Source organism: Electrophorus electricus, chromosome 6 (assembly GCF_013358815.1).
Source record: "Electrophorus electricus isolate fEleEle1 chromosome 6, fEleEle1.pri, whole genome shotgun sequence".
Lineage (NCBI taxonomy): Eukaryota > Metazoa > Chordata > Actinopteri > Gymnotiformes > Gymnotidae > Electrophorus > Electrophorus electricus.
Genome location: NC_049540.1, coordinates 30385469 through 30404533, shown reverse-complemented (window position 1 = coordinate 30404533; position 19065 = coordinate 30385469). Strand labels below are relative to the sequence as shown.

The 19065-nt window shown below is 43.8% G+C and overlaps 1 protein-coding gene across 3 annotated transcripts in view; it reads left to right on the top strand.

The window, feature by feature from the left end:
• camk2a (calcium/calmodulin-dependent protein kinase II alpha) overlaps positions 1 to 19065 on the top strand; it is a 52858-nt gene that overhangs the window by 18846 nt on the left and 14947 nt on the right. For all 3 annotated transcript variants that reach the window (XM_027026098.2, XM_027026097.2, XM_027026099.2), the window contains exons 3-11: positions 1085 to 1144; positions 7187 to 7241; positions 8531 to 8596; positions 9868 to 9940; positions 11750 to 11852; positions 15448 to 15531; positions 16626 to 16720; positions 17724 to 17846; positions 18416 to 18499. In XM_027026098.2, the coding sequence (XP_026881899.1) occupies positions 1085 to 1144; positions 7187 to 7241; positions 8531 to 8596; positions 9868 to 9940; positions 11750 to 11852; positions 15448 to 15531; positions 16626 to 16720; positions 17724 to 17846; positions 18416 to 18499 (743 nt within the window). The remainder of the gene's footprint in view (positions 1 to 1084; positions 1145 to 7186; positions 7242 to 8530; positions 8597 to 9867; positions 9941 to 11749; positions 11853 to 15447; positions 15532 to 16625; positions 16721 to 17723; positions 17847 to 18415; positions 18500 to 19065) is intronic.

The window sequence follows — 19065 nt, the reverse complement described above, 5'->3', positions numbered from 1 at the left end:
GGCAGGGGTAATAACACTGAGGTGAGGGCAGGGGTAATAACACCGAGGTGAGGGCAGGGGTAATAACACTGTGGTGTGGGCAGGGGTAATAACACTGTGGTGTGGGCAGGGGTAATGACCCTGTGGTGTGGGCAGGGGTAATAACACCGAGGTGAGGGCAGGGGTAATAACACTGTGGTGTGGGCAGGGGTAATAACACTGTGGTGAGGGCAGGGGTAATAACACTGTGGTGTGGGCAGGGGTAATAACACTGTGGTGTGGGCAGGGGTAATAACACGGAGGTGAGGCAGTGCTGGGTTCCAGAAAGTTGGACTAAATACGTCAGCAATTAAAACAGGAACTCAGTCCTCACCTTCTTGTGAAAATCCCGTGGGTAGTGTGGAGATAGGGCCACCCCCGTACACTTGCGCAAACAGCAGCGTGTTCAGAGTGGTGGAGGATACTTGTACATGCTCCTGGTTTCCCAGCAGAGCGCTCCAAATCTGCTATTAGCCACTCTCAGATGATGACAGACACACTTACTAACAAAAGCTACAATTACATTTTCAGGAATTACATTTATATATTCATATTTGTATTAAAACACTCAGGTACTTTTGTATATAATAATAATAATATTATTATGTTATAAATATTATTATTATTATTATTATTATTATTATTATTCCAGGTGCAGACTAAGCAGTATAAACCAGAGTTTTCTCTCTCTGGGGAAGAAGGAAATTGCTTTCGTGTTTCCTCCATGAGGCTCTTTAGAGTGGGTGTGGTGTCTCCTTCCATGACATGTTAGTGTTGACATGGAGTATAGCAGTGATTTCATACAGTGATCATGTGTTTGGACGCTAATTATGCTGTCATGGAGGGGTGTGTGTGGTTCCCATGTCGCTTTCATTGTCAGGCTTCTCTTGTCCTCAGTCACTGAAGATCTTCGTATATACAAGCGCTCACACAGTTTTCCACCGGTCCAGGTGCCATTCTGGTAACTCTGTGTGTGTGTGTGTGTGTGTGTGTGTGTGTGTGTGTGTGTGTGTGTGTGTGTGTGTGTGTGTGTGTGTGTGTGTGTGTGTGTGTGTGTGTATTTCAGATCATCAGAAGCTGGACAGAGAGGCAAGGATCTGTCGGCTTCTTAAGCACCCTAACATTGGTGAGTACAGCCTAAATACCCTGACCCCTGACCCCTCCATCCACAATGCCCTGCAACATGTCATACTTCATACTAACCTTACACCTTATGGTACATTTATTAGGCATTATAATATGTCTAATCACGGCATGAAAGAATATTAAGCAATATTTAATTAAGCTCACATTTAAGATTTATACTGGGTTTTACCAAATATAAATCGATATGGAAAAATACGTCCTGGAAAAAATATTTAAAACAAAAGTGGAATTTCCAAAATTTTGAGCATCAAGATGACATAAATGGTCACGCTCTCGCTCCCGCTCTCGCCCTCTCTCTCTCGCTTTCTCTCTCTCTCTCGCTCTCTCTCTCTCTATATATATATCAGCTGTGCAAATGCTTCATTTTATATATATATGTATATGGAGCTTATCTCTGTGTCCTGTACAAACATTTATGACTGTTATTCCATTATTTCTATTAAGTAGTATTGCCAATATGTGAACTCATGGCACTAACTCACAAAGATAATAAAACTAAGCAGAGATTAATATGGTAGTTATTTAACTTCCCAGTAAACAGAACTGAGGTGAGGTGTCCTACTTCATGTTGTCCACCATCTGTTTCTCCAGTGTGATGAATCACAATGTCCAGTATCCTGTCACATGATAGTGGCAGAACTTTCCGGTTAACTCATACTTAACCTTGAAATGTACCCAAGAACACTTAGCACTTCAGAACCAGGGCTGTACAATGATCAGTTGTTGAATCATTGAAACAACTGATTACATTTGTTTAGAAAATGAATCAATGCCCCCTGCATTTGAATCACTAATCAATAATCACACATTGGTTTACTTCCTCTCTTCAGCCACATTCCCCTCTGGAACAACGCATATCCATACTAGCTTAGGAATTTGGAGTCAGTGAAATTCATGATGGCTGCAGAAGCTGCTATTAGCAGACGCCTCTCAGTGGTGAGAGTTCTTAAACTTGCCCATTTAGACAGAAAGCTGTTGAGACCTGAGCCAAGAGTGTGTGTGAGATGGAAGCGTGTGAGCTGAAAGTGGCTGTGCACTGAGTGTGTGTGAGCTGAAAGTATGTGTGAACTGAAAGTGTGTGTGAGCTGAAAGTGTGTGTAAGCTGAAAGTGTATGTGAACTGAAAGTGTGTGTGAGCTGAAAGTGTGTGTGAACTGAAAGTGTGTGAACTGAAAGTGTGTGTGAGCTGAAAGTGTGTGTGAACTGAAAGTGTGTGTAAGCTGAAAGTGTGTGTGAACTGAAAGTGTGTGTGAGCTGAAAGTGTGTGTGAGCTGAAAGTGTGTGTGAGCTGAAAGTATGTGTGAACTGAAAGTGTGTGTAAGCTGAAAGTATGTGTGAACTGAAAGTGTGTGTGAGCTGAAAGTGTGTGTAAGCTGAAAGTGTGTGTAAGCTGAAAGTATGTGTGAGCTGAAAGTGTGTGTGAGCTGAAAGTGTGTGTGAGCTGAAAGTATGTATAAGGCAAGAGTGGGTGAAAACCAAGATTGTGTGCGAGACGAGTGTGTGTGAGTTGAGTGTGTGTGAGCTAAGAGTATGTGTGAGTCAAGAATGTTTGTGTCAGCCGTGTGTGAGACCAGTATGTGGGTGAGCTGAGTGTGTGTGTGTGTGTGTGTGTGTGTGTGTGTGTGTGTGAAGTGAGAAGTATGTGAGTTGAATGTGTGTGAGCTGAGAGTGTGTGAGCCGAGAGTGTGTGTGTGTGTGTGTGTTGAGTGTGTGTGAGTCGAGTGTATGTGTCAGCCAAGTGTTTGTGTCAGCCGAGAGTGTGTGTGCCAAATATGTGGGTGAGCTGAGTGTGTGTGTGTGTGTGTGTGTGTGAGTGAAGCTGGTTGTTTAATTTGACAAGGAAGAGAGTGAAGGATCAGGTTCCAGACTCTCACGTCCTCAATAATGTATCTGCCTCACTCCCACTGACAAGACCGCCTGCATTATTAATCCCAGACACTCACACTTTGTCATAAAGAGGATAAATAGCAAAGCAATAGAAGGTGAAGCCCAGAAAACATGAACACATCATACCCAGAACACCTAGTACCTTAATGCGAGATCCTGAATGAACACAACACAGTGGCACCAGACCCAGCGAAGGTGGTCTCCACTAAACCCATTATGTTCATGAAGGTGGAGGTTTGAACCTTAGCATTGCTGATGCTAATGAAGGTTCTTTTGTGGAAATTAGCCAAGGCAGGGGGGGTTTGTGTAGCAGAACTCAGCCTCCTGGTGTTGATATACAAGATTTAAAACAAATGAACGTTAATCTCTTCAGATTCAGATCAAGCTACATGCTGCATGGTTTATGTATTCCAGTGAATTGGGTCAGGATGTAAAGCTCTGTAAATATCAGCTAAAATCAGCCACAGTCTGCTCCTGAATTAGAAACAGATGATATAGCAGAGCTGCCTCTGTCCTCCTGAAGATTTACCAGCACTGCGTCTCTCCCCCAAAGATCTACCAGCACTGCCTCTCTCTTCCTGTAGATCTACCAGCGATATCTCTCTTCTGTATAACTAGCAGACATATCTCTCTCCTCCTGTAGATCTACCAGCGATATCTCTCTTCTGTATAACTAGCAGACATATCTCTCTCCTCCGGTAGATCTACCAGAGATCTCCTTCCTCCTGTATGAGCACTTGTGACACCATCGTCTCACAGTGACAGTGTCCAGTCAGGGAGTCTTGTGAGTGAGAGAGTTTCCTGACACATTCATGCTAAAGCAGCCTTCGTCTGTGCTGAACGGGGGCGTGTGATGGTCAGCTCACTAAAATCCTCCTCTACACTGCACAGAGGAGAGAATCTTTGTTCTCTTTGGCTCAGAGCGCTTGCAGGAGACGCTGGAGGTCAGAACAGCATTTCTCACACATTCCTTCCTTGGATAAAGATCTCTGACCTGAGAGCTGAATGAGCTACCATCACACGTCAGGGTGTCAGAGCCAATAACACTCATGTTTATGAGTGTTAGTGAAATGACATGTGCTTGCTCTCTGGATGCTAGGAAGTCTTAACCAGGTGTAAGTAAATACAGTGAGAATGCTCAGTCCTGCTTTTTATGCTACACTACACAACGCTACACTACACTCACTACACTACACTCACTACACTACACTACATTCACTACACTACATTCACTACACTACATTCATGACACTACACTACACTACACTCACTACACTACACTCACTACACTACACTACATTCACTACACTACATTCATGACACTACACACACTCACTACACTATACTACACCACAGTCACACTACACTACAGTACACTACATTCACTACACTACACACACTCACTACACTACACTACACTACACTCAATACACTACACTACACTACATTTACTACACTATACTACACTACACTACATTCACTACACTACACTACACTATATTCACTACACTACACACACTCACTACACTACACTACATTACACTACACTCACTACACTACACTACATTCACTACACTACACCCACTACACTACACACACTCACTACAATCACTACACTACACTACACTACATTCACTACACTACACACACTACACTACATTCACTACACTACACACACTCACCTCACCACACACTCTACACTCACTACTCTCAGTCTTCCATGTTGTACACTGGTAGCTGTAGAGTTAGCATTCCTATCTGTTAGGCTATCTGTTGCCATATTTAGTTTGTGTTAGTTATCCTCCAATCCTTCATCAACAACCAGTTTCAGACCACAGGACCTCAACACTACTGTTTGATACACTTATCCCAGCTCAACAATGTTGTGTCTGATACACTCATCCCAGCACAACACTGCAGTGTCTGATAAACTCATGCCAGCACAACATTGCTGTCTGATATATTCATCCTAGCTCAACACCTTCTATAATGCCAGTATCACTGCTATGTTGAGAAAGGTTTGCTACACGAAGCATCAACACTGGTCTTGTGGTCAGAACCTGAGGAGTACTGGAAGGGCTACTGGTCAGTACTGGTAGGGGAAGGCTGACTAGTTGAGCATGGTGACTACTAGCTGCAGTCTGTATCTGCACATTTCTAAGATACCAGGTACATGTGCTATAGTGGGTGGTGAGTGTGTGAGAACGCTCTCACTGATTACTAGGGAACACGTCCACTCAGAATTACTGTATTTCATGTTTCATTCCTGCATGTGCAACAACCATTCCACACAGCATTGAGAGAATACCTGGAGAAAATACCTGGAGAAAATACCTGGAGTGTTTTGGGTTGAGCAGGGACCTGCAGGAGCTCTGTGAGCATCAGCAGCAAAATTTGAAGAGGAAGTTGAAATCAAAGTCAAATATTTACATATCACACTGCTTACATAATACAGACAATAATCAGTCCCTGGTAGTAGATGCCTGTTTTTCTTATTTTCACATCTTATGCAATTGTTGCTATGCACTGCTGTTGTCAGGTGAAGTTATCCAATAGCAGAGTCTTCCACTTCTGTTCTGCAGCACCAGCACCCACACACAGCCTCATCCACATGGCCTCTCTGATCAGAGAGCACACACACACACACACACACACACACACACACACACACACACACACACACGCACACACGCACACACACACACACACACACACATATAGACACACTCACACACACACACACACACACACACACAAACACACACACACACACACACACACACACACACATATAGACACACTCACACACACACACACACACACACACGCACATAGACACAGACACAGAAACACACACACACAGACACACAGACACATGCACACACACACACACATACACACACACATACACACACACACACACACACACAGCCTCATCCACGTGGCCTATCTGATCACAGAGCACACACACATACACACCCCTATACACACAAACACACACACACACACACACACACACACACGCACACACACGCACACACACACACACGCGCACACACACGCACACACACACACACAAACACGTGCACACACGCACACACGCACACACACACATACACACACACACACACAGCCTCATCCACGTGGCCTCTCTGATCAGAGAGCACACACACACACACACACACACACACACACACACACACACACACACACACACACACACACACACACACACACACACACACACACACACACAAACCCCTACACACAAACACACACACACACACACAGCCTCATCCACATGGCCTCTCTGATCAGAGAGCACACACACACACACACACACACACACACAAACACACCCCTACACACACACCAGCCAGCCTGGCTCACCTGGGGGAGGGGCCATGTGCTGTGTGGGCGGGGCCGTGTGCACGCTGTACTAGAGCTCCCAGGATCAGCTTGTCATTTGATGTCTTACACAGAACCAGAACAGTTTCAGCATATTTCAACTTCTGATTAAACACTATTGTCTGTCCAAAACCCCTTTAACTTTAAATCTGGTGTTGGCTCAGTGTTTTCTGGAAGCTTCTTTACTGTGTGGGATGTAAGCTCATATTACTTGTGCTCTCGATTTTATGGTACATGTAGATTTATATTTGCTCTGTACTCATGTTGTATTTTTGCAGTTAACAAGCTTCTGTATTGAAATGTTTTGTTGATTTTCACTTTCTGAAATATTTTGGGACTGTCGACACCTTCTATATGCCTGTACTGGCATTTTGGTATCAGGAGTCATATGCCAACAGTCGTTTCCATCCAGGTGGTGTTTTATGAAACAACAAACAAACAAATAAATAAACAAAGTTAAAACAAACATTTGGTTGAACTGAATCAGCAAATATTTAAAAAATATCAGGAAATAAAAATTCTCTTTAGGTAGATTTTTTTTTGTCAAAAAAATAATTGTCTCATATAAAAAATAACACTGAGTCTTCTTCACTACAACTCCACAGCAGGTTAGGTGAATGTGACCAGACCTTCTGCGTCAGGTGCAACATTCCCAAAGCTCTTACAGATCTCGTCACGATGTGCTGTGTTTCTGAGACACTCATTCCCACCACCATCTCTCTCTGCAGTGCGTCTCCATGACAGTATCTCAGAGGAAGGCCACCATTACCTGATCTTTGACCTGTAAGTATCTCCGCTTGGGAGAATTAAAGACTTGGATGAAGTCCTGCTCTTTCTCACTTCTTTTAATCCTTTCTTTTAACAAAATTAGGGGAGTAACAATATTTTAATACCATATCAACCATTACAGTTACAGTGACAGCAGTGGTAAGATCAGTAAGATTAACACATTGGCAGTGGGTGGTGTTGAGTGAGACTTTAGGGGACAGGAGGTGCAGTGAGTGGTGTTGAGTGAGACTGTAGCGGACAGGAGATGCAGTGAGTGAGTGGTGTTGAGTGAGACTTTAGGGGACAGGAGGTGCAGTGAGTGGTGTTGAGTGAGACTGTAGTGGACAGGAGGTGCAGTGAGTGGTGTTGAGTGAGACTTTAGGGGACAGGAGGTGCAGTGAGTGGTGTTGAGTGAGACTTTAGGGGACAGGAGGTGCAGTGAGTGGTGTTGAGTGAGACTTTAGGGGACAGGAGGTGCAGTGAGTGGTGTTGAGTGAGACTGTAGCGGACAGGAGATGCAGTGAGTGAGTGGTGTTGAGTGAGACTTTAGGGGACAGGAGGTGCAGTGAGTGGTGTTGAGTGAGACTGTAGTGGACAGGAGGTGCAGTGAGTGGTGTTGAGTGAGACTGTAGTGGACAGGAGATGCAGTGAGTGAGTGGTGTTGAGTGAGACTTTAGGGGACAGGAGGTGCAGTGAGTGGTGTTGAGTGAGACTGTAGCGGACAGGAGATGCAGTGAGTGAGTGGTGTTGAGTGAGACTTTAGGGGACAGGAGGTGCAGTGAGTGGTGTTGAGTGAGACTGTAGTGGACAGGAGGTGCAGTGTTTATTATGATGGTAGTTGTTTCTGTTTGATCATGCTATGGTGGAGCATTTCCCTGTGCAGAGGAGCGTAGATGTGGCAGCACTTTCTCCTGCACGTGTCTGTTCATGGGCCTCTCACCTCCCCTTCAGTGGAGCTTTTGGAAAATGCATGAAGCTCACAGGTTCAGAGCTCCAGGGCTCTACTGTACTGGCTACAGATGCAGTTCTGTGAGCTGAGAAAAGAAGGGGACCGGCATGGGTGTGGGTGGGGGGGGAGTATGTGTGTGTGTACATGTGTGGGGTGTGTGTGTGTGTGTGTGTGTGTGTGTGAGAGAGGTGGCGTATGTGTGTGTGGGGTTGTGTGGGGAGGGGGAAATGTGTGTGTGTGTGTGTGGTGGAGTATGTGTGTGTGTGTGTGTGTGTGTGTGTGTGTGTGTGTGTGGGGACAGTGAGGTCAGGTACCTCAGTACCAGCCAGTGGAATGATGTGTGTTCGCTCTGCAGAGTGACGGGTGGAGAGCTGTTTGAAGACATCGTTGCCAGAGAGTACTACAGTGAAGCAGATGCTAGGTAAGAGTACACACACACACACACACACACACACACTCACACTCACACACACACACACACACTCACACACACACACACACACACACACACACACACACACACACACACACACACATACACACACTCACACACACACACACACACACACACACACATACACACACTCACACACACACACTCACACACACACACACACACACACACACACACACACACACACTCACACACACACACACACACACATACCCCCCTGCACCCCCCGACACACATACTCCACCACACATACACACACACATACCCCCCTGCCTACACACACACACTCACACACTCACACTCACACACACTCACACACACACACACACTCACACACACACACACACACACACACACATACACACACTCACACACACACACACACACATACCCCCCTGCACCCCCCGACACACATACTCCACCACACATACACACACACATAGCCCCCTGCACCCCCCGACACACATACTCCACCACACATACACACACACATAGCCCCCTGCCTACACACACACACACACACACACTCACACACTCACACTCACACACACTCACACACACACACACACACACACACACACACACACACACACACACACACACAATTATTTTGCAGTAAGCATAAGTTTTTTCCAGTGTAATACATCCTACCCCCATACTAAATCTTCAAACATATTTAACCATGAACACGTTTGCACATCTTGTGTCTCTCAGGGTAAATATTTTACATGGAAGTCATTTGTCATCATGTCTTAATGTCCAATTAATCAATAAATAAATGGATAAAAAGCAGCAGTGTGTGTGTCAGGCCATGGACTGGATGAAATAGACTATCAGAGTTTCAAAACAAACCAAAGAACGCAATCAGCACTTTCCAAGGATACAGGGAGGAATCAATCAGTTTATATCTGCAGCAGCCCTGCTTTCCGAGTGCCCCACTGTGCAGGTTAATTAGCGCCTCCTGGATTTGACTAGTGCAATGACACACAGCTTCACATATTCAACATGATGACATGTAACTCCTTGATTTGTGATATGTCATTAACATTTTCTTTTGTATGTAACATTTTGACACTGTTACAGTCATATTTGGAAGAACTTCTCACATTGTCATGAAATTGTTCAAATAAAGAGTTGGGAAGGTTAGACACAGAAGGTCCTCCCATGAGCGCAGGGCACCTGGCTGGACTGGGCGCCTCCCAGCTGCTGACTGGGTGCTGTCTGGGTTTCGTCCGTAGCCACTGTATCCAGCAGATTCTGGAAGCTGTGCTCCACTGCCATCAGATGGGTGTCGTTCACAGAGACTTAAAGGTAAAAGCTCGCACAGCTACAGATGACATGAGGGGTCAGAATCCTGCCCTTGTAAGATTGTTAAAAATGAAAACAAAGTACAGTGCTGCAGTGTCACATTTTTGGCAGTAAATCTGTCATGAATGGCAATGCAATTTTGACTGACTTTGTTCTAACTGAGATTTATCAAAATCACTGTGATCACTTTAGACACGTTTAAACCTTTGCACATGACTAATGCCTGTTTCCAGAGAAGTTTGAATCAGTGATAAGGTGGGTGTGTCATTTCAGATTCAAAAACTGCAACAATACTGTGCTAATTCCCATGGATTACCTTAGCATCCTACCCATTTTTACAGGAGTATCTACACTAAATGCTGTATTTCTACACTCTTAAATGGTTCTGCAAAAATACTTGTTTTTGTTAGACTTTTAAGGAATACTGAATTTAATATATAATTATGTGTAATGTACTTTAAGGAATAAATACATTTCAGCTCTATTAAACAAAGAAGTGTAATCCTTGTCATAGATGCACACAGGTAGTTTCCGAAAGGAAATACAGCCATTTAGTGTTTTCGTAAGACCTTGTAATGCAAATACCAGTGAACCTGCAATGTGCATGTTGTCCACTTGAGGCCGCCAACAGGATGTCACTTGAGGTAGGTGTTTATAATCCCAATAGCTACAGCCTTTAACAATGAGACTCTGGTAGATCAAAATGAAAAGTCATAGAAACTTCCAACTAGATTCCAACTGACTTCTGAGAGAAACATCTTAATTTTGGAGCTGGGTTGCTGCCTCAGGGCAAACACGTTAGCTATATAACAGCAAGTCAGGTAGCTACATGTCTCATACCTTCATAACACCAATTATTATATTAGACTGGATGGTTCTACTACAGCAGTTAACCAAGATACCTGGTGATGACCATGTCACAGCAGTAATGGCTGTGGACTCCAGCCTTCCTGAGAGATTTTCACCTCACTGTCCATGTCCACTAACAGCAGTACATTACTGTTGTCTGGGTCACATCATCTCACAAAATGGAACCTCTTTAGTAGATGATGGGAAAGCTTTTCACTCCAGCTGGGAAGTGTGACGTGATTAGCTGTTGGCGACAGCAGCATGTGGGATGACATTATCTCCACGCATGTTTCAGTCCATAGAAGAGCTCGGGGGGAACGGCGGTTTAATCAGGGAGAACAGAAACCAACACCACCTACAATGTCCTTACCATGAACACTGCAGACATGCTACTGGCCATCTGTAAAACTCTCCTGCACGTGATACTTAAGGCCTCAGCTGTACACGTTTGATTGAGGCTGGCACACACTCCTTTAAACCAGGTGAACGTGTCTGATGAGCAGGTTAGCATAAGGGAAATTGTTGAAACCTATTGTATTTATAAACAGCAATACCACAATGTTGTACATGTGACATTTTTTTTGCAGCAAATATGAAATGTAAATATTGAAATTAGAAGCAGGTCTAGCATTCATTCCCACAGGCTTAAAGCCATGTCATAAGTGTAGATGAATGAGCTCCAGTGTCTCACAGAGCGTTGTGCAGAAGTAACAGCTCAGATGAGGTTGGTGTGGGCTGGAGAATACAGGAGAATCAGACGTGTTGGCAAGCAGGAGATGGAGGCGGCTGTGCGCTACATGCCCACGTCTCAGCTCTGATCAGATTTTCTTAGACTTATATGCATTTTATATAACCATTCTGTGTGTGTGTGTGTGTGTGTGTGTGTGTGTGTGTGTGTGTGTGTGTGTGTGTGTGTGCGTGTGTGCGTGTGTGTGCGTGTGTGTGTGTGTGTGTGTGTTCTAGCCAGAGAATCTGCTTCTGGCTTCCAAGTCAAAAGGAGCAGCAGTGAAGCTGGCAGACTTCGGCCTGGCAATTGAGGTGGAAGGAGAGCAGCAGGCATGGTTCGGTAATGACTCAAACACACTAGTGACCACTATTATACTGTAACTCTAGGTGGTTTGGTAATGACTCAAACACACTAGTGTCCACTACCATACTGTATAGCTCTAGGTGGTTCGGTAATGACTCAAACACAATAGTGTCTACTATTATACTGTATAGCTCTAGGTGGTTCGGTAATGACTCAAACCCAATAGTGTCCACTATTATACTGTAACTCTAGGTGGTTCGGTAATGACTCAAACACAATAGTGTCCACTATTATACTGTATAGCTCTAGGTGGTTCGGTAATGACTCAAACACACTAGTGTCCACTACCATACTGTATAGCTCTAGGTGGTTCGGTAATGACTCAAACACACTAGTGTCCACTATTATACTGTATAGCTCTAGGTGGTTCGGTAATGACTCAAACACACTAGTGTCCACTATTATACTGTATAGCTCTAGGTGGTTCGGTAATGACTCAAACACACTAGTGTCCACTATCATACTGTATAGCTCTAGGTGGTTCGGTAATGACTCAAACACACTAGTGTCCACTATCATACTGTATAGCTCTAGGTGGTTCGGTAATGACTCAAACACAATAGTGTCCACTATTATACTGTATAGCTCTAGGTGGTTCGGTAATGACTCAAACACACTAGTGTCCACTACCATACTGTATAGCTCTAGGTGGTTCGGTAATGACTCAAACACACTAGTGTCCACTATTATACTGTATAGCTCTAGGTGGTTCGGTAATGACTCAAACACACTAGTGTCCACTACCATACTGTATAGCTCTAGGTGGTTCGGTAATGACTCAAACACACTAGTGTCCACTATTATTCTGTATAGCTCTAGGTGGTTCGGTAATGACTCAAACACACTAGTGTCCACTACCATACTGTATAGCTCTAGGTGTGAGCTCATACTGTGAGCTAGCCTTACAGTAGAAGGACAGTGGATGGCTACTGTGCTCACAGCACCCTCTACTGCCTGCCAGGAACAGCAGAACCTGTCTGACACCTTCACTTCATATTCAGCTAATATTCAAAAGCATTTGCTGTGTTAGAAATTACGTATGGATTATGTTTTGTGAAAATGTATGCTAAGTAACAGAAGCTAGGATTAGCCACAGATAAGTTCTGTATTTTTTTAAAATGCATAACTTGTAGTAATTCAAAGTTCAAAGTTTGTTACTGTAAGCAATTTGTATACATACATATGTATAAACTGTAAGATGTACATTAGGTGCTGCATTAGTGCTGTATAACTCTGTGTAACTGTGTTAACTCTGGGCTATATAACTCTGCATAACTCTGTGTTAACTCTGTGTTAACTCTGTGTTAACTCTGTACTGTATAACTCTGTGATAACTCTGTGTTAATTCTGGGCTGTATAACTCTGTGTTGACTCTGGGCTGTATAACTCTGTGTTAACTCTGGGCTGTATAACTCTGTGTTAACTCTGGGCTGTATAACTCTGTGTTGACTCTGTGTTAACTCTGGGCTGTATAACTCTGTGTTAACTCTGGGCTGTATAACTCTGTGTTAACTCTGGGCTGTATAACTCTGTGTTGACTCTGGGCTGTATAACTCTGTGTTAACTCTGGGCTGTTTGGTCTTTTGCATAGAGGGTGAATGTGACATGATTATTCTCAGAAGATTTGGGCCAGTTTGCTGAAGTTCTGAACTGAGACCAGCCTGTTGCAGTCCTTGTCCTCGGCAGCCACACCTCCAGTTTAATATTAGCACTTTGCTCTTTCACACATATGTGCTCTCCGTTAGCTGTATGGGACAGAAAACAGCTGACTGGCACATCGAGACTGTGGGCTCTGGAGAGCAGAAACAGGAGACATAATAACTCGAGTCTCACAGAGACATCTGAGCTAGAATATTATGTTTTCTGTTCTGTTTTGTTTAATCTGGTTTATTTTTAATTCTACTAAACTAGTTCAGTATGTTCACCAGGAAAGTAAAATGTGGAACATTCAGTGTATGTGTGTGTGAGAGAGTTTGTGTGTGTGTGTGTGCTTGTGTGTGCATGTGTGTGTATGCATGTGTGTGTGTGCGTGCGTGCGTGTATGTGTGCGCGTGCGTGTGTTTGTGCATGTATGCATCTGTGTGTGCGCGTGTGTGCGTAAGCATGTGTGTGTGTGTGTGTGTGTGTGTGTGTGTGTGTGTGTGTGTGTGTGTGAGTGTATGGGTGTGTATGGGTATGTGTGTGTGTCGGTATGTGTGAGAGAGAGGGATGGGTATGTGTGAGAGAGAGAGAGCTTCCCTCCCTAACAAAGCTTCTGTTTGTTTTATTAACTTTCTGGTTTAAATGTCTTCATTGTTAGTTTGTGGACGGTTCAGGTTTTGAAGGCACCTGTCATTTGTAATGCAGTAGAATGTGCCAGGCAGTGAGAGGCATGTGAGGTGACTGTCAGCGTGACGCCCACTGTTCCGACTCTCCACATGCCTGGAGAACACCCAGAGTTCTGAGGAAGAGATGCCACGCCACACAACACCACAGTGCCCTCTACAGGGCAATAGCTCACTCTTTCCCATTATTCAGTTAACCATGTCACCTAATCTAGATAATCAATTTAAGAAATGTTTCCCTCAGGATTTTGCTTTACATTAATTACCTGTGTATACTTTCCCCTGTGCAGTGTGTACTTACCTGTGTGTACGTACCTCTGTGCTGTGTGTAATTACCTGTGTGTACTTACCTGTGTGCTGTGTGTACTTACCTCGGTGCTATGTGTAATTACCTGTGTGTACTTACCTCTCTGCTGTGTGTAATTACCTGTGTGTACATACCTCTCTGCTGTGTGTACTTACCTGTGTGTACGTACCTCTCTGCTGTGTGTAATTACCTGTGTGTACATACCTCTCTGCTGTGTGTAATTACCTGTGTGTACATACCTCTCTGCTGTGTGTAATTACCTGTGTGTACATACCTCTCTGCTGTGTGTAATTACCTGTGTGTACATACCTCTCTGCTGTGTGTAATTACCTGTGTGTACATACCTCTCTGCTGTGTGTAATTACCTGTGTGTACTTACCTCTCTGCTGTTTGTAATTACCTGTGTGTACATACCTCTCTGCTGTGTGTAATTACCTGTGTGTACATACCTCTCTGCTGTGTGTAATTACCTGTGTGTACATACCTCTCTGCTGTGTGTAATTACCTGTGTACATACCTCTCTGCTGTGTGTACTTACCTGTGTGTACTTACCTCTCTGCTGTGTGTAATTACCTGTGTGTACATACCTCTCTGCTGTGTGTACTTACCTGTGTGTACGTACCTCTCTGCTGTGTGTAATTACCTGTGTGTACGTACCTCTCTGCTGTGTGTAATTACCTGTGTGTACATACCTCTCTGCTGTGTGTAATTACCTGTGTGTACATACCTCTCTGCTGTGTGTAATTACCTGTGTGTACATACCTCTCTGCTGTGTGTAATTACCTGTGTGTACATACCTCTCTGCTGTGTGTAATTACCTGTGTGTACATACCTCTCTGCTGTGTGTAATTACCTGTGTGTACATACCACTCTGTTGTGTGTAATTACCTGTGTTGTGGGCTAGTAAGTGAGTGTTGCCTTCCTGTCTGTGTGACTGCAGGCTTTGCTGGCACACCTGGATACCTGTCGCCTGAGGTATTACGGAAGGACCCCTATGGAAAGGCAGTAGACCTCTGGGCCTGTGGTGAGAGTTCATATGCAAATACATAAACATGTGCATATACACACATGCAAAATATTTACCGCATAAAAATCCTGTTGAATTTATATGAATAATCTGACAATAGCTGTGGAGCAGCTGTTAGATTAACACTGCAAATATCCACTGCTTCACTATTCTAAAGCACATGTGAGAACTTTCATTAATGAAGCGTTGTAAACAAATTAATTTCACATTATAGAATAAAGTGGAATGAATGCAGATCCACATAGTTCTTCCTTAATCCATCCCTTCCCTTAGTAGCGGGAGATGGCCATAATCCCTGTCAATGTCTTTGTCCATGTTATCTTCATGCTGCTTAGGAATAAGAGTTTCTTGGAAAGATTCAGTTTGCATGTGATTACTATTGAGTTTTTTTATTTAACAGGGTTGTTTAAACACGATTAAGCATAAAAGGGAATTTAAATGTCATTGCTGTTTAAATATCTCTTCAAATCCCAGGCTGACATTCAACAAATCCCCAACATAGGTTTCAGAAGGTGCCAGTCATCACTGTTCACTGTGTGTGTTCACAGTGTGTTCAAAGTGTGTGTTTAAAGTGTGTGGTCACAGTGTGTGAGCTGTGTGTGTTTACAGTGTGTGTTTATAGTGTGTGGTCACAGTGTATGGTCACAGTGTGTGTTCACAGTGTGTGTTCATAGTGTGTTTGAGCTGTGTGTGTTCACAGTGTGTGTTCATAGTGTATTTGAGCTGTGTGTGTTCAAAGTGTGTGTTCTCAGTGTGTGTTCATAGTGTGTGTTCACAGTGTGTTAGAGCTCTGTGTTCATAGTGTGTGTTCACGTTTGTGTACTGTTGGTCCTGTATTTCGGATCTACCCTCACATGTCTACCCCAGTGGTGTAGTGCTTTAGGGGCAGTTTCGTGTCTACCCCAGTGGTGTGGGGCTTTGCTGTGGCTACGCTACTACTGAACACATGTACTGTCATGCATGGAGAATCACAGCTATAAAGCACAGGTGTATTAGAGACTCTGCACGGTAATGTTACTGGACAGTGGAGTTAATTGTTTTGTGTTGAGTTGCCCGCTGTGTGACTCCCTGTGCTCATTCTCCCCTGCCAGGTGTGATTCTCTACATCTTGCTGGTGGGGTATCCTCCCTTCTGGGACGAGGATCAGCACAGACTGTACCAGCAGATCAAAGCCGGCGCGTATGATGTTAGTACTGCCTGGGACTGTTCTCTCACTGTGTGTTGCATGGAATCACACACGCCATCTGTTCATGAGGACTGTGCATTTCACACACATTACACCAAGCTTTATGAGTGGTTATTAATGTTTATGTATGCTTCATTGGATGTGATAAGGTTAAATTAGCCCTGACTGCCAAGCTATCATGTCATCTGTGCAGTGGAACCTGGGAAGGGAAGCACATATCAAATGTAACTTAGTTTTTCCTTCTGAAGCAAATCCAATAATAACAGAGACCATTGACATCTTAAGTGGGTAAGGAAATATGACCTTACTGGGAATTAGAGGGATAATATTGGTATAAACATCACCCAGAGGACAGTGTGTTATGGCATTAGTTAATACAGAAATTTGCACATGCACAGACAAAACCAGAGATATCCAGAACCTGTTAGCCTTTATAAATATATTCATTTCTGTTGGACTGACAGTTTAAGAGTGCACAGAACTGTGAAAATTTAGCAAAGTTATACAATTGCTGAGAACCTGGCACATAGTCCTTAAACTCAGTGAGACTACTGAAGTGCTTTCAGAACGTGGCTCATAGTCCTTAAACCCAATCAAACTACTGAAGTTCTTTCATAAGCAAAAAATGACAGTGAGCTCCCTGATTAATGCCGAACAAACAATTTAATGATACAAATGATGTTTATAAATGGACTTTGTGCCAGACATTTAAAACTCATCTTGATTAAATAATGGGTTGTGTGCACAACAACACATCTGTATACCATCATACTAATGTACAGTGAATCCTGCTTCTCTGGCAGAAGCAATTGTAAGCAATATTCTCAAAAACATTTCTGTTTTGGCTCACAAATCAACATCATGTGTGTGATTTTTTAGAAGTTAATATATTAGTTTGAAAACTAGAGTCTGCTTCTCTTTATAAAACTATCACTGTCTGCATATCTTTGTTGTTGTTGTTATTTTATTTGATTATTCCTTACATCTGTGTGCTTCATTCCAGTTCCCATCCCCAGAGTGGGACACTGTCACTCCCGAGGCCAAAGATCTGATTAATAAAATGCTCACTATCAACCCTGCCAAGCGCATCACTGCTGCCGAAGCCCTGAAGCACCCATGGATCTCAGTGAGTCCACCTTAACAAACACACCTGTGTATCTCAATGTGTCCACCTTAACAAGCACACCTGTGGATCTCAGTGAGTGTACCTTAACAAACACACTCATGGATTTCAGTGAGTCCACCTTAACAAATACACCTGTAGATCTCAGTGAGTCCACCTTAACAAACACACTCGTGGATCTCAGTGAGTCCACCTTAACAAACACACTTGTGGATCTCAGTGAGTCCACCTTAACAAACATTCCTCTAGATCTCAGTGAGTCCCCCTTAACAAACACACCTGTGGATCTCAGTGAGTCCACCTTAACAAACACTCCTCTGGATCTCAGTGAGTCCACATTAACAAACACTCCTCTGGATCTCAGTGAGTCCACCTTAACAAACACACCTGTGGATCTCAGTGAATCCACCTTAACAAACACACTCATGGATCTCATGTTTTAAATAAGCTTGTATTTGCTTAGTTAAGGTATTTGTTTAGTTCTTTTAGTCCTAATCCCAGTGTTTTGTAATCTTAACTTTAGCCCTTTTCTAATCCTAACTGCAGTCCTCTGTAACTGTGCTTCTTTTTAGCATCGCTCTACTGTGGCATCCTGCATGCACAGACAGGAGACTGTGGAGTGCCTGAAGAAGTTCAACGCTCGGAGGAAGCTGAAGGTACACTGTAGTGACACAGCACGACTCACCGAGTCACTGAGGCTGAGTACCGGAGTCAATGAGGCTTAGTAACAGAGTCACTGAGGCTCAGTATAGTGGGGCTGTTCTTAACGTTAAGCCTTTTTTGATAGACCATAAAACAAATTCAGTTTCTTTTCATGGAGATGTGCTGGTATCCAGTAGTGAAATGCTGGTATCTAGTGGAGACGTGCTGGTATCTAGTGGAGATGTCCTGGTATCTAGTGGAGACATGCTACTGTCCAGTGGAATCGGGCTGGTATCTAGTGGAGATGTGCTGGTATCCAGATGCTGGTATCTAGTGGAGAAGTGCTGGTGTCCAGTGGAGGTGTGCTGGTATCTAGTGGAGATGTGCTGGTATCTAGTAGAGATGTACTGGTATCCAGTAATGACATGCTTGTATCTAGTTGAGACAAGCTGGTATCTAGTGGAGCCATGCCGGTATCTAGTGGAGACATGCTGGCAACTAGTGGAGACGTGCTGGTATTTAGTGGAGTCATGCTGATATCTAGTGGAGACAAGCTGGTGTCCAGTGGAGTCATGCTGGT